The 25,371-nt window shown below is 39.7% G+C and overlaps 1 protein-coding gene and 1 pseudogene across 1 annotated transcript in view; both read right to left on the bottom strand.

The window, feature by feature from the left end:
- LOC126249102 (PH-interacting protein) overlaps positions 1–25,371 on the bottom strand; it is a 278,680-nt gene that overhangs the window by 13,377 nt on the left and 239,932 nt on the right. Inside the window, exons 21-26 of the mRNA XM_049950753.1 lie at positions 17,276–17,449; positions 16,787–17,034; positions 16,558–16,709; positions 13,621–13,866; positions 2,963–3,143; positions 192–384 (exon numbers count right to left, since the gene is read on the bottom strand). Of these exons, the coding sequence (XP_049806710.1) occupies positions 192–384; positions 2,963–3,143; positions 13,621–13,866; positions 16,558–16,709; positions 16,787–17,034; positions 17,276–17,449 (1,194 nt within the window). The remainder of the gene's footprint in view (positions 1–191; positions 385–2,962; positions 3,144–13,620; positions 13,867–16,557; positions 16,710–16,786; positions 17,035–17,275; positions 17,450–25,371) is intronic.
- Positions 7,149–7,266, bottom strand: LOC126250035 (5S ribosomal RNA; annotated as a pseudogene).

Here is a 25,371-nt window from a genome sequence, read left to right as displayed (position 1 = left end):
AATCAGTTGTCCTCTACATTAATTTAAAAACTGTCACAACAATTTTTATAGATGGAAAAGGTTTTTGAACAACTGCCTTTCTTAAAAAGTACAAATGAGTGTCTACCTGTAGCGTACTACTGGTACAATATCATTTCAGAAATCACAGGTTCTCAGTGTACTATATGGTTAAGAAACTACTGAATACTTACCAGCCCCATTCACAGCTTTCAAACAGTTTGTCGCTCTACGTGTTGTCACACCTGTAACAGGTCTGAGTGGTTTTATTTCCAAAGTTTCTCTTTTCTCTGACAATTCACGCCGTCTTGCTGACTTCCAGTTTAATATTATTGTTTCCATATGTACTTCAAACATTGCTGATAAACGAACAGTCATGCAGTATATCTGAAAATATGAAATGATGTAGTTCAACTAAATGAAAGCCTATTTCAATAGAAGTATGAAACTGAATTATAAGGGAGAAAATCGAAACAGTTCCAGACAACTACAAAATCAGATGGAAAACGAGAGGAGCACGTACCTAAAAAGTGTAAATAACAAACAGTACAGGTGCTGAGTCATCCAAACACATGTAAACAAGACTGAGAACTTGGTTAGATTTTGGACAAATCCTGTGCATAGGATAGGAATGTGAGAGGACAGACAGCAAATGCACATGACAGTAATGTGACACTGGCACCAGTCAGCTCAATCTGGTAGCAAGCAAGGGGAATTGTGCACAGTGCCCAATGATCTGTAAGAATGGATTGGGAGGGACACACTGATTAGAGGAGGGTTACATTACAGGGAAGAAGGTGTGTATGCAGGATGAGTGAAGTTGGGGTCCTGGGGCAGTGGTGAAGGTGGGTGTGGGAGGGAGGCTAGCAGAGATTGAGACACGGGATCAAAAGATGTGTTACAAGGACAATTCCATCTAAATTACTCAGAGAAGTTAGTATTTGGGGGGGGGGGGGGGGAGAAAGGATTGAGATAGCAGAGGTTGTGAAGCCGCTACTGAAACAGAGCATGTTGGGCTTGGCAGCATGTTCTGTCACTGCTCTCAGCCACTGAAACACTCCAATCCTTATGGTGACAAGAGCACTCACTCTCCAGTACAACAGCTATCCCTAATTTAATTGCTCATGTGCTCATGGCTTGTGTACTAGTGTGTCATATCTATGTCATGGTTCGTGCTCTGTGTACTGGGACGTCAGATCACGTGACCAGAATCGCACGGTAGGCAGGATAGAAATCATTTTCCGACTTGTTCGACACTTTTTCTGGTTTCGTTACAAAGGAATTTGACCGAAATACGTGTCAACTGAAAGAATTGATTACCATATACTGCCGTCACATGAGACAAAGTAGGACCAGTGTAAAACTGAAAAAAATCAGAAACTCATTTGGACATATATGTGATTTCAGGCTTTCTCACTCTATTTCAGCTATGAAATCTTTACAGTTTATCAGCCGAGTGGCGTCGTCTTCTAGTCGCAATGTTTCAACGCATTGCGTATCCATAATCTTTGCCTGAAGATGATGGATATGCAATCCACTGAAACGTTGTGACTAGAAGACGACGTCATTCGGACATGTTAAGAATTACATAAAAATGGATTTTAATTTGCAGAATGTTTTATGTTTATTCATTAAAAGTAGACATTTTCTTAAAGTGTGATCCATTAAAAGTGGGGAAGAATAACATTGTTCTTATGGGAGTTTCGCCTGGACCAATGGAAACAGCCATTAAAAATGGGATTTCCTTAAAAAGTGAGTTTGTTAAATTGAGGCGTTGCTGTAGTTGACTTGGTGCCTTCTGAACATCAATGTACTTTCAGTTTTTTAAAACTTTTTAACGTTTTTAAACTGTCTCTGAAAACATCTTTGGCTACCTTTGTAACACCACTGGCATCGCAGTCCCGTGTCGACAACTGTGATCACCACAAGATGACATAACAATCATAGTCACATTCCAAGATTTGAATTTTCAAATGAAATTAAAATATTGCATTGCTAAATGAAAATGAGACATTGTTATCCCCTAGATTTATGAACCCACTGAGATTGTAGAGTTCATCTGTGGTGAATTCTGTCAGGGAGGGAGAACAAGATGTACAAGTTGCCCCTAGACCCTGAATGCAAGTAATTTATATTATTTAAATTTTACAAAGTGTCCACATATTTTGTCTGTCACCTTGCAGATGATGCAACAAAAAACGATTGGTTCACACAAGAAAAGGCCGCAATGTCGTCAGCAAAGCTGCCTCGCCGATCGAATCACATCGCGAGATCACCTGACTTTTAAGACTGAGGTCTGGGACCACTGGAGTTGTCATCTCTCATCCTCTGGCAATCATCGCCAGGTAAACCCTATGAGTAAATAAACTGATACGGTTTCTTTTTCTAAACCTGAGTACCATATATTAATTACAAGCCCACACCACTTTTCAATCCTGATTACACCTCTGAGGGGTGTTCAGTCCTTCTGCCTCCCCCTCTAATTTTATCCTCATCGTTTGCACATTTCCTGTTATTGTCTTCTTCTTACCTCCAGAAGTAGTTTTGCGCATTTATTTGTAATTCTTCTTCATTTTTATAATTAACACGTGGCAAAATGATAAACTTTGTATGAGAATACGGTTAACTTCACATTACAGTGTATGTGCACCAATAACTGATAAAGCAGGGCAGATTACAGATCGGGGCAACATCAACACACTTTGTCTACGATAGAATCACATGTGATAAAAGTAATACAGTGTTTGTGCAAGCCTTAGGATTGAGGGAAACTTTATTATAAATTGTGAGTTATTTTACATCAGATCATTCACAGATTCCATTCTATATTACATATAAGGCACATATTATAACTGTGTGAAGAACGTAACTATTAATAATAAATTCATGTACTATATATGAGAATATGTGGTTGTTCATGTTTCTGCTAAAGCAAGTTGGTGATTTTGTAGAAATTCATACCTACCCTTGATTTATTATTAGTGTTGTAATTCTTGGAATTAGAGAAAATGAGTCTCACATCTTTGGCAAATTCAAGAGGACTTTGGTAGTTTCCACCCAAAAGATCCTCTTTCACAGTTCTTAGATCCATAGGTGTATCAATGACTTGATAATAATCTGGATGCTCCAAAGCATCCACAGGTTCCCTAAACACAGAAAACAATAAAATCAGTAATGAATGCAAGCAACCCGTCAGCAGGAACCAAACTAATGCAAGTTAGTTGCCTGGTTTAAAAGACTGTCATGAACAGTCCTGCATTCGTGAGAGAACTAATTGTTAAGTATGGAATACTGTAGTTGCTTTTCTAAGTCATTTTCTTAAATTAACTATCTGAATCTGATATAAATGTGTATTTGTATGTTTAGTATAGTGATATTAGTAACAAATATGTGACACACAATTGCTCACTTTTATAATAATTATATCTCAACTGTGTCGGCCTGATAAGTGAAATAATTTTAAATGTAAATTCCAAAGGCCACAAATTACAATCATATCTGTAGCTTGTAATGAGTTTTTGTTTTTACTCATATGCAGTGACATCATACAACTGTCCACACTTGGACGCTGAAGTGGTTTCATCTGGTAAGTGTCAATATCTCTCAGGCCTGATGCTGCAGAATACTGTAGATGTTACAGCAATACAGGAGACCCACACCAAAGGAAGGACAATAAAGATCATTACAGAAAGGGATGAATATGTTTTGATTGGGCCGTAAATGATTAACAATATGGCATTGCAACATGTCAGGTCCCATCTTAATGATTGCAAAATAACTTATCAAGACAGGACAGCAAATGTTTTATGTTGACTGTAGAGACTGGCCGCACCACTGCTGGAAATATTTACAAACCTCTGCAACTCAGCTGGCCAAACCTCTAAGATACTTTAGTTGCCTAGTTGTGTATGTTGGTGATTTTAACATCCATAGTCATGTTTGGGGAGACCAGAAAGAAGACAATGATGGAAGTATTATAAATGAATGGATGGATGGATATGTACACTCTCCAGCTTGTATACAATGCTAAAGATACAGATATGTTCCGATCTGGTAGATGGCTAAAGCATTATTCTCCTGATTTGTGCATCATTTCTAAATCTGGAAACAACAATATGGCACAATGAAAGGTTACACAGCGAGAATTGGCCAACCATAATTAATTATGGTACTAAAATTCCATTACACACTCCTGTCCCTCAGCCTCGATGTAATTCTCACTTGTGAATTGGGAACCATCTCGGGAAGGTCTTGATAATACAGTTCAGTGGATTCCCCGGATTCCATTCAATTATCAACAAGTTTTGTGTGCGATTAAAGTTGATGCCAGGAAATACATTCACCATTCGTTTCGGAAGTAGAAAATCCCCAGATGGTCTCAAGGACTTAACGAGTTATATGCAAAATGTAAAGATTCTCAAAATGACACAACAGTCGATGACCTCTTGAGAGCCCACAATTAGAACAGAAGAGACAAATGGCATAAAACAACAGTAGGACTGGAGTTAATATATTCTAATCAGAAATCTTGGAATCTCATAAGAAAACATGACATAGATCCAAAGTTGTCAAGCACAGTCACACATGTGAATGTCAATTCTGTTGCATCTACACTAATGAAGATTATGAAAACTACAATAAACAAGGCACACACACAAACCATGAAAAATGCACTGTACATAAAGAAGTCCCATATAAAACCACATCCAGACTATTCACGTGAATTTTGCATCCAGGAACTTCATGTAGCCTTGAATATGCTTAAGGTAAATAAAGCTGTTGGCTCTGATGGTGTATATCTAGTTTATTAAACCCAGCGAACTTAAAAAAAAAAAAAATTGGCTCATTAAATTTTTTAATGGGCTTATGAGAATTGGAAAATTACCAAAGCTTTTCAAACAGGCTAAAATAATTGTGATCCTGAAGCCATGCAAAAGCAGAAGCAATGATTCTTACTACTGACTGACGTCACTACTCAGCACGACATGTAAGATAATGGAAAGGCTTACTCTGAGTTGCTTTCAAGAGGTTAATGATCAACTCATTCCCATCAAACAAGGTGGCTTTAGAAAACATCAGAGCTCTTGTGACCAGGTGTTAACATTGATAACTCTAATAGAAGCTGGATTTCATTGAGCTCTCAGATTGGTGGCAGTTGTTATGGATCTTACAGCAATTTAAGACATTATGTGGAGGGAATCAACGATGTCTAAGTTTATTGAAATCCTCTCAACATTGGTGTTTCCAATGTACAACATGTTCTCTGACAGGAACTTTCAGGTATTCCTGAATGGACAAGCTAGCAGATGGAGTACTCCTAAATAATGGCCTACTTGAGGGATCACTTCTGGCCCCCATTCAGTTTAACCTGTATATCCATGGCATGCCAGACACAGACTCTATGAAAATCCAGTATGCAGACACCTAGCATTGGAATTCCACAGTCAAGATCTTACACACTATGAGAATATGCTGACAAGTGCTCTGACGAAATTGAGTGATTACTTCTATAAATAAAGCTGAGATTACTGCATTCCATCAAAATAACAAAGAAGCCCCCAAGAACGCTAGATGAGATTTCCGACAGAACTGAAATACCGCATAACTACAGTCCAATATATCTAATAATCACACTGCATCAGTCCTTGACATTCAAACAACAGTGTATCAAGTTTTTGTATGCCCATCCTTTTGACTGGAAGTCTGGGGGAACGCAGCCATTCACTATTTTAAGAAAATGAAATGCCTATAGCCATCCTTATAATCTTACTTATTGTGTAGTTAGCAGTTTTGGCGCTTCAATGTGCCACATTTAGACCTTAGCTGATGCTGATGGAGTTATCATGATCCATATATACGATGCATCAGTGGCACATATAACTGCTCAATGCAGACTATCAGTAACTGTGATATCTCACAAACCATCAATTGTCAACTGACTGGAGAAAAAGTGGGGTGTCTGTTCATCCGCTGAGTGTGATTGCAGTGTGGAGGGGTGAGGTGGGCAAACAACAGCACAGTGTAGTTCTTTGTCCACGCAGGCAGTCAATATTGTGTTTCTTTCTTAAAAATTGTTATTTCAATTAGTGGGAACTAAAATCAAAAATTGAAACAAGACAATGACTTGCAGTTCAATAAAGCTTGAAGTAGGAAATGTGAACATTGTGGCAAACAATAGTAATAAGTAATTTTTTTACTGAGGTTAAGGATTTGTATTTTTTATCACAGCTATGATTTTATTCAACTAGCAATATTACATTACATCCGCAACCTGCCTCAGCTTTGTATGGATAGTATCTGAGGCAGGATGACTTGTCTGCTATAGCTGTAATAAATTAACTACGCACACCTTCCTCATGAATCAGTCTATGTATTAGTGAACAATGTATCAAAATCCCTACAGTAGTTCTTGTGTGAGTATAATTGAAGTTGAAGTCTTTATTCAAAAGTAATCACCAGAGGTCAGAGCAAAACTATCCCACTGTTTCACAAGCCGAAAGATTCCCTGTTTCCAGAATTACTGTGGCTGTGACATGCATGGAAGCTACAGGATGACATGTCCAGGCTGTAGGGTAAATGCTCGAGCTGCTCCCAGTTGAAATTCGCCATTATACTTTGTGTGACCTTGAAGACGGGTGGACACACATTATTGTGGAGCAGAATCACCCCCTCTATGAGCGGCCCAGGCCGTTTGCTCTTGACAGACTTGCATACGCTACAGAGTGTCTCATAACGCACATCAGTGTTAATTTTTGTCCATGCTCGAGGAATTTGATGACTGTCAGACCTCTTGATGTCAAATAAAGATGGTGATCCTGCTTAGGGCATAGCTTTGGATTTTTTGGGGGAGGTGGTGATGCATGCTTCATGCCCTAAATGTCTCACTATGTTATCCCATTGGTTATTACAATGTTCCATACCTTTTCATCTCAACACTCCTTATATATAAAGCACTCCGTCTTCAGGCCACAAGTGGCCATCGGGACCATCCGACCGCTGTATCGTCCTCAGCTGAGGATGCGGATAGGAGGGGCGTGTGGTCAGCACACCGCTCTCCCGGTCATTATGATGGTTTTCTGTGACCGGAGCCACTACTATTCGGTTGAGTAGCTCCTCAGTTGGCATCAAGAGTCTGAGTGCACCCCGAAAAATGGAAACAGTGCATGGCGGCCCGGACGGTCACCCATCCAAGTGCCGGCCATGCCCGACAGTGCTTAACTTCAGTGATCGGATGGGAACTGGTGTATTCACTGCGGCAAGGCCGTTGCCATACTCCTTATATTTACAATGACAAATATCTCAGCTATTTTTTGATGTCTGTACCCAGTTTCTCTATAGAGCATAAGTTTGAAAATTCCCTTTTCACACACTTCTTGCCATTTGGGTGTACTGCTATTTGTGCACAACCAATGTGTTTTGGTTTCAGAGTGAAAGTGTCACCTCTCCAGTGGGCCATAACGTGTAAATCTGTTTTTGCAGAGTGAAGACTTTATAGTAGGTGCTGGAGCCCCTCTAAGTCAAATTGCACAATTCAACTTGGATGTAAGTCACAAAATGGGGCTATGTTATGATTTTATATTAAATGTTGTCTATTTGGACAAAATTTCACTTGTAGAATACATTACATGTCACACAACATGATCACGAGAAACTTTTTTGTGGCTCATGGGACCGAGTTTTTTCCATAGTGAATAAGAGAACATGGAAGCCTGCTTTGATTAAGACATGCAATGATGTACTTTGGATCCATCATCAATCACTACCCACTGCAAGAAGTCATGGCAGGCTACTGTAAATCACAGCATGCCCCCATCCTCTGGCCCTTGTGGCTGTATGTTAGGTTCTTTGGCACCCAAGAGGTAGTTAACCATGCATTGTACCATATAACAATGTAATTTCACAGTAAATGTTCGAAGATCAACCTGGGATTATTCCTGAAACCTCAAAGTTTCTCTTGCCATTTAGTATAGTTGTTGCACTTACTAGTCATCCAGAAGATAAACCCTCATAATGAAATATACATACTTCCTGGAGATGTTGCTCTGGTCAATGCAACTTTCCTTGTATGACTGGACATTTACATGTATCTTTCGCTTTGACTCACTCCTTTCACCTACATAAATTGAATTAAAACACTTTGTTCCTCAGGTGAGGATGACCATACCCCACACAACATCTTTCCTCATTACCCCCTACAACCACCATGAGGCAAACGCCTGTGCAGTTTATGACTTATGCCAATAAACTTTATTTGCCATCATAATTGCAAAAAACTTAACAGCTACAATCAATTCTGACAGCTAAGTCATCTTCATATACCCTGCCTTCTAGTAGTTCAGGATTAGACTGAGGACATCATCATCTATAATCTTCCATAAGCTGAATGTGATGTTGCTGATCAATCTGCAAAAGATTGCAGAACATGAAATCTCCATAAAGATCACGGGCTGCACAATGGCACGCTATCTGAAGTTGATGTAAATGTTGAAACCAGTTGGGAGAAAAAGGAAGGAGCCTTCAAGAGAGCATTCTCAAAGCGGGAAATCAGACAATAGGTCAGAATGTTAGTGTCCACAAGATAATGACCAATCTTTCCACCACTGGATTCGTCTTGAAGATGAAGCAGAACCAAAATAGGCACTTCTCAGAGCCAACTCTGGCAAGTGCAGGCCGAAACATTGAGGGAATTACAAGAAACAAGTGAGACATCTTATCAACACTGCCGAACAGATAAATGGGTCATATTATGCATTCAAGAAACTCACAGAGGTGGAGAAGGAAAAAAAGCTGAAATATAAGGAATGTGACTAGCTCTGGAAGCACCACAGCTCCAAATATGGTAGTGCCGTATTCACCAGACTAGACATGATCTTGACCTCTGTCAATAAAACCACAAATAATGGCATTGAAATATTAACGATAAAAAGTGGAAGCTTCAGTCACATGCATGTAAAACAACCCCTCGGTAAGCAAAGTAAAAGCTCAATGTTTCCTGGAATAATACTACATTGGAACACACAGTTAAACCAGCCTATCTGGGTGTGACATTGAATAGCTCTCAGATATATAGAAAACACTGTGCAAAGATCCATCAGTAGGTGGCCTCCAGAAATAATATTTTGCTGAAACTTGTAAACAGAAAATGGGGAGCAATACCTACTTTCCTGAGAACCACCACACAAGCACTATGCTTCTCTACAGCTGATTATGCCTGCCCAGGGTGGGTCAGATCAACCTATGTGAAGAAAGTCAGCACAAGCCTTAATGAAACATATTGAACAACAATAGGGTGTATGAAGCCCACACACCCACCAAAGTTTACAGAGCTGCTGGTCTTGCGAGTCCCAGCTCCTGAAGAACATCTCACAAATTCAGAGAGAGGCTCAGACAAACCATTGATGATCGACATACTCTCCTTGGCACCTAGTGTAAGCCTGGGCGACTTAGACCCCATAAAAGGTTCTTAAACATGGCCACTGAAGAATCCATACCTGACTATCCACCAGCACAGGTAGTGCCTGGCAGCTTCACAACAAACTGGGGAACATTGGTGGACTCTGAACCACATAAGAACAGGGATGGCCCCAGTGAAACAAACATGAAAAAGTGGGGTCATGGTATGGTAACATGGATGACAACAAGTGTGATTGTAGTGCTGTGTAAGAAATAGAACACCTCCTGGCCTGTCCAAACCGTCCCTACTGATGCAACCTCAATGATAAGTGGGCCAGTACTGGGTTGAAAGGTTTCTGGACACGAAAAAGCAAAGAAAAGATTGAGACTTTGTTTATACGATACGGAGCCTGTAGGCTTACCAGAAGCTTGGAAAATGAATGAAGATTAAAGTTTAATGACCCACCACATGTGCAGACATTAGAGATGGAGCAGTAGCTCATATTAGGAAATGATAGGACGGAAATTGGCTGTTCACTTTTCAAAGGAACCCTTGCCGAATTTGCCTGGAGTGAGTCAGGAAAACCACAGAAAATCTATTCTAGATAGCCAGACAGCGATTTGGACCATTGTCCTCCCGAGTGCAAGTCCATTGTGTTAAACACTGCACCTAAAGTTTGGAAATATAGAGCTCAAGTTGTAAGCAACTAAAATTTCCCAGCCTAGTGGAGCTTCAATATTTGTAGTTTGAGGGCTCTACCTATGATGAGATTTTCTTTAGTTGAAACACAAGACTAAACAAGCACTCAAGCCTCAATGAGCTGCCATTCACCAGAGATGATGTGGTCACAGGTCTGCTCATGTTACCCTTCATGTGAATAAAGGAAGGAAGATCAGTGTTCAACGTCCTGCCAATAATGAGGTCATCACAGACTGAGTACAGACTGTGATCAGGGAAGGAAATTGCATATTCCCTTTAAATGGAATGAACCTGGCACTTGCCTCAAGCAATTTAGAGAAATCATGGAAAACTTAACTCTTGATGGCCTGATGGGAATTTGGACCACCGTCCTCCATAATGTGAGCCCAGTGTCACACCACTGTACTACCTTGCTCGGCCTTGCATGTAAGTGACATTCTTAAGCTTCAGGAGTTTCGACAATGTTGATGGAAACTTTGGTATTTTAAGACACATTACAGTGGTTTCCGGTTACCTCAAAATGACATCATATTCTAGAGATTGTTTCTGGTTGTAGTTGGAGCACAACCACGAGCTGCATGAGTTAGTGTCATATGAACAATTTAACTGGAACATTGAGTAGAGATTGGAGGTGAAAATTGATAGTGAGTGATCTGAAAAGAGGCTGTATCAGACTATAAAAGGACAATCATGCACTGGGCTCAGAATAAGTATGATAGAAACAGGTCATAAGGAATTTTGTGAACCTTACATTCAGCTTGGTGAAGAGTGGTCCTGAGTAACTTGTGGAGCTCTCGTATCAGGTAAATCATGAGGCAGGATGTGTTGTGGGGTATGAAGTGAAAGCCTGGTTGAGTGTTAAGCGTACCGGAGTAAGTCTGAGTGAACTGTGTTATTAATGGGAGAGATGTCTAAGAATATCTTCATACAGAAGCAGTAAGTGTAGAGCAACAAGCGTGAGTTATGCCTAAGAGGTGTGTCCCAATTCCCAAATGTAACCACAATTTCAAGTTCTTTTCCACGAGATAATTAGGAAGATACTGAGCAAAAATTATACATTAACTTTACATGCTTCTGATTGGAATAAATGCAGTATTATGCATAGGATATCTGAAATAGACAACAGGAGCAATAAAATTATTCTACAAATTTACCCTTGGTAGAGTGATTTTCTACCAATTTATCTTCCAAATTTTATCCATTTTGTTACATAGGGAACTGAAGAAAGTTAAGGTTGTTACATGAACTGATAAACAGTACATGAATACAGACAGAAAAATCTGATTCACTGTATGAATATGCCAATTTGTTGAGATGGTCAGAGTGATATCAGCACTGAAAATACTTGTAGAGGAACTTAACCCTATTGTATGGGTAATAGCGAGGCTGGCTGTGCTAATTTAACAAGTGAATGTGGCTTCATAGAGGAAAGAAGTGGATGTGGTATGGTGACCAAAGTAAACTTTCATTCAATATCGTTTCATGAAGTATTTAAGGCTTGATAAGTTGAACACACATTTACCTCTTGAGGGAAATTGATAGCTACATAGCGACTATGTTAGGAGGAGGAGGAGGAGGAGGAGGAGAAACATCACAATATTTGAATACAATGAAAATTCTGCACAACCTAGAAGACAGTTACCTATTTGTTTAGTTGGTATGAAACATTCAATTTGTACACACAGTACACATTACATGAATGACAATGTACTTCAGGAGAAACAGTTGCTAGACCTAACATGAATCATAAATTGAGATCCAAAACATCTGAAATGCCTGAATTTAAACCATGCACACATTAACACAGGAAATGTGGGCTTTCTTAGCAAATTTCATCAATGAAATCTTCGAGTTATCAAATGGTGCTGTCTTGTTGCAACATTTCAACGAGTCTCCTACTCTATATCTTCAGGCGAAGTGTTAGGTTCATCCACTTCATATTTTATAGCTTCTGGCCCACAGACTCCTCTGCCAAGGGCATATCAGGTGTGCATTTGTGTGCCTCCAAAAAAGATGTCATAGTCAGTGATGGTACGGCCTCCCAGCAAGGCGGAGGTAGATCCGGATGTCGAGTGCTCAAGCTTTCTGTCTATTCCCCTCAATGCCTCTGTTGCTTTCACATTAGTGTATTCCTGATGTAATTTTGCTTACACCACATCCCATGTCGAGCTTAGTTGTAAAGTGATGTCCTGGTTGACAAGATCATCATGCACTCATATTTCCACTGTCTCTTTTATGACTGAAGTCCAGAAACCACTGGCATGGCACAGCACCTTTGTCTGTTCAAAAACAAACACATATCCTTCAGGTTTGTTTTAGTCAGGAACAGCGAGCTCCATAACTGTATTAACAAGATCCAGGATAGGAGGAATTGCAGCATCAGTCATAAATCGATCTGCAATAACCCAATTAAAAATCTACAACTGATACTGCTCTTCCTCCTACTTTAAAACATATGTCCTTTATTGATTCTGTGTTCTGCCATTGCAGAATTGGTTTAACTGGAGTGAATACTCCTCATGTTCTGAACAGTCCTGCAAGATGTATCTCTGCATCTGGCCAATGTATTGCGTGCCACACTCAAAACTCAAACCGTAGACACCATGCATCTGTAAGTCCTACTTGGTCTTTGAGTAATACAAGCATTTTGTTGATTTTAACCATAGAGTGGGCAAAGATTTTATGTTGTGCTTCTCCATTGTCCAGGCAATTTTGGCTGTGGGCAGCTCTGTGTACAGAAGGAATGCCAAGCACTTGGTTTCTTCTCCCGGATTGTTTTCTTTTTTCTTCTTGTTCAGCTGAAGAGCACATCTTATTTGTGTCTCTGTATAGTCATTCTTGTGAAAGGTTTCACGCTAATGCTGTAATTCTGTAAGTGGACTTTCCCTGTCATATATGTTTCTCACTCTGTGTACATCAGTGGTGAGTACAGATTTGGATTGCACTGGATAGTGGCAGCTATTGGCATTTATGTACAGGTCCATGTGTGTCTTCTTCCTGTAGACTGAGGCATCCATTTGCTTCCACCTCCATGGTGAACCTAACATTTTCATGTATGCAGTTAAGATGACACAGGAATTCTTGCAGGTTTTCTTCACCATGTGGCCAAATGACAAATGTCTTGCACATTTCTATAGAATGCATTTGGTTTCAGGTGTGTAGTTTCGAAAGCTGTTCCCTCTAAGCATTCTACATATAGGTTAGCGACACCTGCACTTTGAGAAACTCATTGAAACATTGTGAGGAGATGACACCATGATCAGGCTGATAACCTGAGAAGATATTGTCAGCTCAATAAATTGAACACACACTACTACACTAAAATTAACCCATTATCATTTCTAGGGTCATCTGACTAAACACTTACTTTCATGATCATACACTAGTCACAGTTTCCACATCTGCTTCTTCTGTGGATGATTTCTAGCAGTTAAATTATTTTAAATCATGTCAACATTACAAAATAAAATTGTGACACAGTTAAAAATTGAACCCAAATCAAATTTATCTTACTTAGATCCAAAACTCACCTGAAAGGCGCTGAGTCCCCACACTGCCACAACATTTCAAGCAGCTGACGACACTCTCCCTGCCAATCTTTTTGTTTACTGCTTCTTAACATAGCCAAATTTCTTTTTAATGTTAAGCGATTTGACCTTCTGCGGCCATTACTTGGACCTGGTTCATTCAGATCCACCTCATATTCAGAATCTGATGATTGATATGCATCCAGCAGTTGATGATAAAGTGCTGGTACATTGATGAAGTTTCGATCTCTGGTAAAAAATCAAGACATTTAAATGAATGCATAATACACCAAATCTTTTTAAATAATTTCTGTTGTTAGTTCCTATAATGAATATAGGTGTTATGTACTAAACACACTAGCGAATTTTGTTTCCTTTAAATTTTAGCTCCTATACTCTTGAAATTTGTTATTTTTAAGTTTCAGAGAACTTACTCTAGACCTGTTACTTTATGGACACAAATTGTGATGATACTGTTGTTCAAATGCCACTAATCTCAAAAATCTAAATCATACAAATTGAAAAGAAATAACAATATTGAACATCCTTATGCTTGGCAAACTTAATTTTATTTTTGGCCATTTAAGTACTGTAATTTTGACACTAGGTATGAAACACTGCACCACGGTAACAATTATTTTTGTTATCCAGTGCTGCAACAGATATTTGAAAATGATCTGTCACCATTTTTGTGTTATGTAATAATCAATATTAGGCTTCTGAAACATACTAAAACTCCAACACTGTGCTAAATGCTATCACATTACCATAAAAGATAGAAAATTCAAGATATGTCAGTATAAATGCTTCAATGCCATTTATTTCATTCATAAATAATGGCATCATCATGACTTTGACTGATAATTAAACAGAAATAAAATAATCTTCTGAGTCAGTTACTTGGTTAAGGTATCATGTGTTTGCATCATCCACAACACCACCTCCAAGAGGTACAAGTGCGGAGAAAAGACACCTTTTCATAGGAGTGTGTTTCATGAGAAATTGTTTACGCTTTATCTTCTGTTGGCGATGAAAAAATATTTTTTCTTCAGGAACAGCACTGCTTAAGATAAAAAACAGAGTTAACATAAGAATGATGTGTTCTTAACATGTAAAATGGAACCAAAGAAATGCTGCATACTGCTATTTGTTGTGTGTGCTCTTTAAACAGCAGTTTGTAGCATCTATTTTGTTCCACTTTACCTATAACTACACATTGTTCTTCTTTTGTTTCTCTCTAGTTTGGGGTATGTTAAATAAATCAGTTTTTGATGTTCTGTGCCTTTCTATACGCCCAGTATTGTTTCATTCTTTCTAATCTTGCTTTCCTTTCTTCTTCAGAGATTTGAATTGTTCGTTTCATTTTGACTTGAAACCTCTCATCTTAAGTTATTTTTTGCAGTTTTATCCATTTATTTATTTATTTGTACATAAATAGATATATAAGGTTTCAACAAATTCTAGCTTCTTTTGGACGAATCAACATTGGAGAAACGAGTGGCGTACTAGTCTGAGATAACATCTATGCTAAAATCAGTGTCTCAAATTGATGGCATGACAACTTGAAATGTCTAGTGTCAGTAAGGTTTATCTCTCTCCCTTCCCGAATAAGTTCTGAGTGTTGTTTTTGAACTGGAAGACAGAAACTTTTTCCCCAATATGATCTGATTGGGGAAACATAGGTTATCCTCATGAATCAAACATAAACCAAATAGCAAAAAATTGAAGGAAAGATTAGTGTTTCAGATCCCATCAACTATGAAGTCATTAGAGGCAGAGCATAAGATCAGGTCAAGAAGGGTAGGGGAAGAAATCGGCAACATCCTTTTCAAAAGTAGCATCCTGGCATTTCCTTTGAGCGATAAAGGAAAATCAGGAATATCTAAAGCTGACACTGGAGATATATGCATAATTATATCCATATTTCTGTAACTGTTCCATTTTTACCTCTTACAGACTAATTTTCACTTTTTCACTGAATGTTTTGCCACTAGCCAACTCAATTTTTCTATATCAAGCCTTTGCTCAATTGAGCCTATTAACAATTTGATATCACTATTGCACTGTGTAACTAGAATGTGGCAAAAATTCAGTTAAACAGCATTAATCATTCATCATATTCGCTCTTCAATATATTATTTCCCACTGTTTAGAGAACTTAATGGCTAATTCATAACATACTTCGAAGGACAATTCACATTAACATTTTTCATTAAAAAGTAAAATAGAGTGGCAAGAACATCCATAATATAATGTGGAATAGCCTGTAGGACTGGCCACCAATCTGTGTAGCTCTTGTGCAGTGAGGTTTGCTCAGTCCATGGGCATAGCACAATGTCCAGCCAAAGGGTTGAGTTGAATGCAACATGATGCACAAGAGAAAAATTAACACAGGAAAAAGGACACTTTGTACTTAGCTGCCAGTTTAGGGATCCCACTTTACACTATTTACACAAGATTTGACAGAAACTGATGGTTACTGATACTTTTTTCTTTAAATCAGCTAAATAATTATTGTGTACTGTACCACAAAGATTAAACATTAGTTTTTATCTACATTGCAGACTTTTATGTGTGTTCGTGACAAATATATAATATTTTCAGTTGATGAAAGGAACGTAATACAATCTCGATTCTCTTACAATACCATTTCATCCAGTTCCACGTATCTCAATTGAACAATAAATGCAGCATATTTTGAATAAATGGTGATAACAGCTGACAGAGGATGAAGCTGATTAATCAAGATAGGGATTGAGAGGCTGTCCTGAATTGCCTAGACACAGACATACTGGTCTATATGTGGAAATTCATTCAGAGTTTGTGAATTTAATAGGATTCCATAAATAGTGTAAAAGCAGCATGGTCACTACTGGTTCCCAGAGCATACTCAAACATAAGTTTGTGGACTAAATTATGACAGATTATTTTCATACTTACTTGATAACTCTCAGACACAAATCAGTAACAATACGAGCTTTTTTAACAATCTGACTTCCTGGCTCATTAAACTTTTCAGCATTTGTAGCTATATACCTAACATCAAACTGTGCCGATGTAACGCGACGATAAAACCGATTTTCAAATCTTCCCTGGAAAAAGAAAGATACATAGTAATAAAAATCATTTCCTGTTCTAACTCGTACATGTGAAGCTATTAACTGCTTACCTTGATCGTTGATAAGTCAATTGGATATTCCACAACATATGCATATGAGGGATACTGGTTGAGATCCACTGGGGCAATGAAGGGTTCTGCAATAGAGAGACTCATTACTTGATCTAGACCAGCAAGGATACGTCTACATGCAGCATCCCTGTCACCCATAGGCCATTCTTCAGGCTGAGGCTGATAAAGTGTTGCTTGAATTTCCTGTGGTAATACAGGTACAGCACCACCAGTGATTCGTGGGAGACCTATAAGAGAGAGAGATACAGCAAATGAATGACCCTATGACTATAGAGATTTTATTAAAAAGTTTGGAACAAAGCAACACAAATTACATAAAATTATCTAGTAGTGAGGCTCACTAAGCAAGTTGCGTCAAAGCAATACACAAGTCAAAAATCCAGAAAACAACATGGTACAATTTTCAACTTTTAAATTTAAATAAGAATGTGAACACAAATTATGTTAATGCTGAGACAGTTTGCTTACGATCCTCATTAATTGGCTCCAGATCCCAAGGGCTCATGTGTTCATATTCTCCATTGTCCCATCTTACTTTGTAGCACATAAAATGTGAATCAGGAAATTCTTGTTCCAGTGGACTCTGTGATTCTATGACACCCATCCACCAACTGTCATCAATCATGCAACGGAAACGATCACCTAATAAACCAGAACCCAATAAAAAAAGGAGGAAAATGAAATTACTAGTAATTATTAAAACATACCAGACACACCGCTACTTACGAACTTAAAATAACAAATAATTTCAGTGTAATGCAACAAACATATTTTTCTACATTTTTAAAATGGGAGGAAATACAATAATTTTACCCTTACTTTCATATAAGTAAAATCTAATCTCTAAAATACTCAGAGCTAATTTGATCAGGCAACATCATGTAGTGTGGAAATCACAGTTGAACTTTCTTTTTGTACCTTCACAATAACAATATCTTGGGATTATTTTATTGCAATAATTTATTGTGTTTTTAAGTATATGGTAAACCAACAGGAATGTCATCACAAATTACATGGGGAATTTACAGGCAGTAGTTGAGTGATACAAATTTGTTGAGAGGTAGAGTATCACTCATGGAGGGTGATGACATAGGGGATCCAGCAACTGCATTTTCCAGGGGCAGGAAATTAGGAATGGTTTATGAAAAATATGTAGTGAGATAGAGAATACAGGGTTTTCAGTCACCAAAAATTCCAGGAACTATGGCAAACATCTTTGTGCAAAGAAAATCTGTTGTCTGTGAATGCATCCAACACATCACTGACAGGCACGAGGAAGCAAAGGTTGAGTGATGTAGAGAAACTGAGCATGTTTTGATGAAGCATTTGCTCTTTATAAGAAAGAATTATAGGTGAAAGATATGGATATCTCAATATGACCCTGAAATGAAACATCAGGCAGTTGTTTGGGCTACCTAAGTACCAAATCCCTTCTGAACTTTTAGTATCCCAGGAGGTCAGATAATAGCAACAGCATTCACATTATTCTCTGCTTAATGTCAAAGGACTGCTCCAGCAACTTTGGTATGCCATGATTTGTCTGCTCTAAGATTGTAGTACTCCAGATGAAAAATGTAACAATTGACCTCCAGGCCTTGTTGCAAAAACATGTCACTGCCTCTCCCCATACCTTCATCATGACACTGGTGTTCAATTAGACCTCAGTAAGGAAGGAAAGGTTGAATTTTCCAAGCCTAACAACAGTAAGGATGGAAAATAATTCATTTGGGGGAAGAAGAGGGAATGAATTGCCCATGGCTTTCTCAGAGGAATCAATCTAGCATCAAGTTTACATAATTTGGGGGGAAGCATTACTGATTGTAAATCCTAACTAGAAGAGTCCCATAGGGATGTGAACGTCACTAACTCAAGACCCACCACCCTCCCCCTTCAAATTGTGGACCTCACCACAGTGGAGTGGCTTGCATGTCCCAATGGTACATAAGCCATACAGTACGTGCAGAGAGGCTAGACTAACATATTGTTCCTGAGGGAGAGTAGCAGTCTCTTCAGTTGCTGCATGGGGAATGGTCTAGATGACTGACTGATCTGACCTTGTAAGATGCTGGCCTTGCAAATGGTTGAAAGATATAGGCACCATATTTTGTGATGAAATGAAGCTTTACTGCATGGTTTAATGACCGTGGCATCTCTTAGGTAAAATATTCCATAGATAAAGTAGTCCCCCATCTGGCTATCCAAGCAGACGGATGGAAGGAAGAAAAGAAGATTAGAGCTGAACATCCTATTGACAAATAGGTCATTAGAGAAAGAGCACAGGCTCAGATTATGAAAGGATGAGGAAGGAAATCGAATGCACCCTTTCCAAAGGAATTGTCCTGGCAAGACATTACCTTGGCTGCAGATTTCTGGACCTGTGTTATGCCGTGGATAATTGTAGGACTCTCCTTCATAGATTATGCAAGCAATACACATAGGAACCAGCTACTCAGGCAGCAGAGTACTTGTGAAGTGAACACGGATTTCATTTATGCTACATGATTGTTTGAATTGCTCTGATGAACACTCAGCAGTTGGCACACAGAGAGTGAAATCAGATCATGTACAAAGTAAAGACACTTCCACTGACAAATTTTTAAGAGAATATTGCTGAAGCATTTGTAACAAAGTTCAAAAATTCACTTTTCTCCAGGAAACTTGTCCGCCCTCAAATTATACTTGGAACCAAGAACTGGATGCAACCCAATGCAGGAAGCTCTGAAATATTTAATGAGGCATGCAATGTATATCAAAGAGGCAGATTAGATGCTATTGGTAGTGTTCACTGCAGCTGACAAAAATACTGTATGTATCAAGGTCAAAATTTAGTCTGACTGCAAAGTCACCTGAATGCGAGTAACCAACCTAGGTAAACTCAAGTTGACAGTTGGATGTTATTAGCGGCCACCTGATTCCACAGTAACAGTTGTAAAAATCATTCAAAGTCTAGATTCAGTATGGCAGAAGTACACCAATCATGAAATACGAGTTGGAGGTGACTTTAACATACAGAATATAGACTAGGATACCTATGGATTCATTGCAGGTGGTATGGACAAATAATCTTGTGAAGCACTACAAACAGGCCTAACCTTACCAACAGTGTCAGTATAGAGACAGGGATTAGTGATTAAGAGGATATAATAGTGATGATGGCTACTAGAGTTCACAAATCCACTAAGAAGGCTAGGAGAGAATTTATGCTAGAGAAAGCAGGTAAGCAGTTGTCAGCATTCTACCTAAGACAATGAATGGACATCATTTAGTCCCAATATAATCGACCTGGTGGAATTATGGGCTAAGGTTACACTGTTTGTAAATCACACTCCAGAGAAGTACACTATCTAATCAGAAGTATCTGGACACTCCTATGAAATGCAGAATTGGCCACTCGATGTCACGAGAGACCAGTATCAAACGAGAAGGGAAGAACTGTGTTGTCAGTAGAGAAGCATTAACAGCAGAATGGGTTGCTCAGGAGCACTCGGTAACAGCAATAATGGACTAGTCATTGGATGTCACCTGAGTAACAAATCCACCATGGACATTCCAACCCTTCTAGAGCTGCCCAGTTTGACTGTTGGTGGCATGACTGAAGGAGAAACTAGATGGAACAACCATAGATAAACTCAGACCAGGCAGATGTCATGTAATGATGTACAGACTTTATGAAGGATTGCTGAGGATGGTTGTAAATAATCACAGGAAATCAATCGAAGAACTCACTAGTGAGTAACAAAATGGTACCAGCAGTCTGTCTAACGCAATGACTGTGCGTAATGAGTTAAAAACAATTTCTGTCATAAAGGAGCATCTGTGAGGCAATGCTTTGTGGAGAACAACATTCCTGAAATGATGTGACCTGCACAGAGTCTTTTCCTGAACCTAATGGAAAACAGAACATGTTTTGGATGAGTTAGAACATTTACTTCACTCCAGACCCAGGGACCGAGCGAGGTGGCACAGTGGTTAGACACTGGACTCGCATTCGGGAGGACGACGGTTCAATCCCACGTCCGGCCATCCTGATTTGGGTTTTCCGTGATTTCCCTAAATCACTCCAAGCAAATGCCGGGATGGTTCCTCTGAAAGGGCACGGCCGACTTCCTTCCCCATCCTTCCCTAATCCGATGAGACCGATGACCACGCTGTCTGGTCTCCTTCCCCAAAACCAACCAACCAGACCCAGGAAAGTGGCGGAGTGAAGAAGGATTGCAGAGGGAGATTAAGACTTGACTACAATAAGCAGTTTCAAATATATGTAGTCTGCAGCAATTATGCAGACATGAAGAGGCATGCACTAGTGTGGAGAGCTGCATCACAAACCAAACATGAAACTAGAAAACACAACAACAACAACAACAACAACAACAACAACAACAACGCAAGACCCAAGTTCACTGTCTTATACACTGCCCCACCTTACTCAGTCAGTCAGGTCTCGGGAACCAAAATTGTCAGTCATCTGCTTGATACCCCATATCAGGTTGTGTAGAGTTAACAGAGATTTCTGCCATCTCCTTTATCTGGAAAGTTAAGCCATGGTACCTTCTCTATAATGCACATAATGAATTGTTGAGACACACAAGTACCGTTTGTTCAGAGTTCATGATAATAAAACACTGGTGGAGCTGATCAGTTTCAGTTTGGGAATGCAGTGTTCACAAGAGTCTGAACATCTGTGAGTCGGGGCCAAGCTCCTGGATATGTCTATGTTTTGCAGCATCAGAAAGGCAGATGTAATCAGTACTACTGACATAGTGATCAGTGGTGTCCTGAAACCATAACATACGAGAGCTGGGAAAAGAGCAACAATGACAGACTTGGAGGTGAAACCTGAGTAGTAAGTACCTAAAATGTAAGGCTCATACACAATTGCTAACATCAACTGCAAAACAGATTACATTCATAAAACATTTCTTAACAACAGCACTTAACCTAAAAAAAATCCCTTTAATTCTGGCCCAGCTCAACAACCTTTAACTCTTCCTACTAAAAGAATTTCTTTTTATCTTTAAAGTCCTTGAAATAGCGATGGAATTAAAGATTACAACTAATAGTATTTAAGATAGTCCTATGATAACACTGCTATGAGAACTCTTAATTGTTTCATATTTGGAGTGGGCTCTATGCTAGCCATGTAAATATTCACGATAATCAGCCCTCTGCCACTCAAGAAACTTGCTAAAGGTGATCCCAAGGGCTTGTGCATGGAATCTAAATTTCACTTTACCCTATCTTTCTTTCTTAGCTTGTTATAGTCATTAGTGTCATATACTGAAGAATAAGGATGGAAGAATCTGTTTACATGTCCTACTGATAATAAAGTCGGAGAGAGAGAGAGAGAGAGAGAGAGAGAGAGAGAGAGAGACTGTATGTTGTATGTGAACCGAGGGGACCTAGAAACGACGGAGAGGTTCCATCCATGCTGCAGCCGCAGTGGTCCACAACCCCACAATGACTACCGCAGTCCACTGCACCCCTCCGCCGCCCCACACCAAACCCAGGGTTATTGTGCGGTTCGGCCCCCTAGTTGCTAGTGCAACCTATTCTTGAGTACTGCTCAAGTATTTGGGATGCACACCAGGCTCGATTAAAGGGAAACATGGAGGCAATTTACAGGCAGGCTTGTAGATTTGTTACTGGCAGGTTCAAACAACACACCAGTATTATGGAGATGCTTCAGGAACTGAAATGGGAATCCCAGAGGAAAGGCGACATTCTTTTCAAGGAACACTACTGAGAATATTTAGAGAAATGGCATTTAAAACTGACCAAAGAATGATTCTACTGCTTCCAACATACATTTTGTGTAGGTAAGAGAAATCACGGCTCATGTGGAGGCATACAGAAAGTCATTTTTGGATGGTTGGTTGTTTGAGGTTTAAGGGACCAAACAGCAAGGTCATCAGTCCCTTGTTTCAAATATGGTCCATTCCGCTAATGGGACATCTCAGGAAAGCCAGAACAATAAAAGGGAAAAAGGTAATAACGTATAAGGGCAGTCATGTTGTCAATGGTAAAAAACAAAATGAGGAAAGTCAGCAAGAGAACGAACACAACGCTATGCTGAAGCAGCATAGGCAAGACCACGTGTGACTTAAAAGGTGCAACCGCTAGAATGTAGAAATACGTATGGGAAAAGGAGACTAACCAATCCTTTTTTTTAAAAAAAAAAAAAGAAGAAGAGGGTGAAAACAGAGTAAAAGGGGAAGAAAAGAGGATCTTGGTCAGGGAGGTGAATCGGGAATCTCCAAGCACGGCTTACAGTGGGAGACACCCAAACACTCACCGCCCTGCCCCAACACCAGAGAGAGATTAAAAACCTTAAAAATGAGAATAAAAACCACTTTCCCGGAGGAAACCGAGAACCAGAGAGACCATCCAGGAATCGTCAGCCTACATCAAAGGTAAAGTGTGGGGGAGTCTGTACTTAGCACGCAGAGCCAAAACAAGGGGGCATTCAACCAAAATGTGGGCTACTGACTGGAGGGCTCCACAACCACAAATTGGGGGTGGCTCATCACGCCAAAGAAAAATCATGGGTCAGCCTGGTATGGCCAATGCTGAGAGGACACAGTGTGGTCGAGTCCTTTCGGGAGAGGCGAAAGGAAGAACGCCACGGGCCTGGTGTCACCTTAATCGCAAGAAGTTTATTAGACAGGGGAGTAGCCTCCCAAGAATTGGCCCATGACTGTGCGAAGTGGGATTTGATGTGAAGCCGTAAATCCGCTGCAGGAGGGGTTACAGAAAACGGGGGGTAAGTGACTGCTCCCCCAGCCAAACGATCAGCGAGCTCATTACCAGGGATACTCACATGGCCAGGAACCCAAAGGAAGTCAATGGAACAAGCAGCACGGTGAATATCAGCGAGATGGTCATGGATGGCAGGAAAGTCATTTTTCCCTCACTCTATTTGTGAGTGGAACAGGAAAGGAAAGTAAAGAAAAGAAAAGGATATGACTAGTAGTCGTACAGGTTACCCTCCACCATGTATGGTACAGTGGCTTGCAAATTATATTTGTAGATGTAGATGAATTAATACAAATCAAGGTCAGGAGGGTGGTAAGAACCAATGACATGTTGTAACACCAGTTCCCACCTGCAGAGTTCTGAGAAACTGGTGTCTGGCAGAAGACTCCAGATAGCATTTATGGTGAAACAGGCACCAAGATCATGACTTGTCATGTCATAGATCATGCCAATGTAAAAGGCCAAACAGTGTTTACATAACAGCTGGTACACGACATCTGTCATTTTACAGCTGGGTCTCCCTTTGATAGTTTACATTTTGCCATTTATGGGACTGGTATAGGTGATGGTAGAAGGTGCACAGGGCAAGTCTTACAGCAGGGCCAGTCATAGAGGTAGGAGCCATGGGGTAGGGAAATGGGTGCAGAAGCAGCACAGGGTGTAACAAGGACATTGTGGAGATTGGGATGGCGGGACGGGGGGGGGGGGGGGGGGGGGGTTTGGAAAGCTACTCTTGTGTGGTGAGCAAAGTTTTGGACAGAATGAACCTAATTTCAGGGCATGATTTTAGGAAGTTATGGCCTCATAGAAGTAGCTGATTAACACATACAAGACCAGGGTAATATTGAGTGACAAGAGGTGTACTCCAAAGCTGTTTTTTGGAGAGATCAGCAGTACCAGAATTAGGTGTGATGGCCTGCGAAATCTGCTTTTGAACTACGCAGGTGGGGCAATTATGTCCAGCGAAGGCTGAGGTGACAATGGTGGTATACTGCTGTAAAGAGTCTGCTTCAGAACAAATACATCTACCTCAAATACGAATGCTCTATAGGAGGGAGCATTTGACATGGAATGGACAGCAACATTCAAAATGTAAGTACTCTTTATTGTTAGTAGGTTTAATGTGAACAGAAATGTGTAGCTGACCCTTGGTGGGATGAGGTCAAAATCAAGAAAGTAGCAGGGGACTCAGAATAGGATCATGTGAATTTTAATTGGGAGAACGTATTTAAAGATTTCAAAAATTTTAAAAGGTGTGCCTTACAATGAATCCATATGGCAAAGATGTCATCAATGTATCTAAACCAAACCAGGGGCTGAAGGCTTATGAGTCCCAGGAAAGCCCCCTCCGAGTAACCCCTGGAAAGGTTGGGATAGGAAGGAGGTATCATGATTCCCATGGCAGTGCCCCTGATCTGTTTGTATGTCTGATCCTCAAAGGTAAAGTAGTTCCTAGCAAGTATACCAGGTGTACCGGTATGAAATGAGCATTTTTTTGTGAAAATGAAACACTAATTTTGAATTGAAAAGTAAAAAAAATTATTCAAAGTACTGAGCATTGCTTTCTATACATTTTGACCACCTTTCTGGCAATTTGTGGACACCATGCCAATAGAAATGTTCGTCTTTGGAAGCAAACCAGACAGACACCCAATTTTCAACTTCTTCGTAGGAATCAAAGTCTTCCTCAGCCAATGCGTGTCCCATTGATGAAAACAAATGGTAGTCGGAAGGGGCCAAGTCTGGAGATTACAGCGGGTGGGGTAGCAGCTCCCAGCAAAGTGTTTTGATTGTATCCTGAACCAGTTTTG

The sequence above is a fragment of the Schistocerca nitens genome, chromosome 3 (genome assembly GCF_023898315.1).
Source record: "Schistocerca nitens isolate TAMUIC-IGC-003100 chromosome 3, iqSchNite1.1, whole genome shotgun sequence".
NCBI lineage: Eukaryota > Metazoa > Arthropoda > Insecta > Orthoptera > Acrididae > Schistocerca > Schistocerca nitens.
This window is presented reverse-complemented; position numbering and strand designations above follow the sequence as displayed.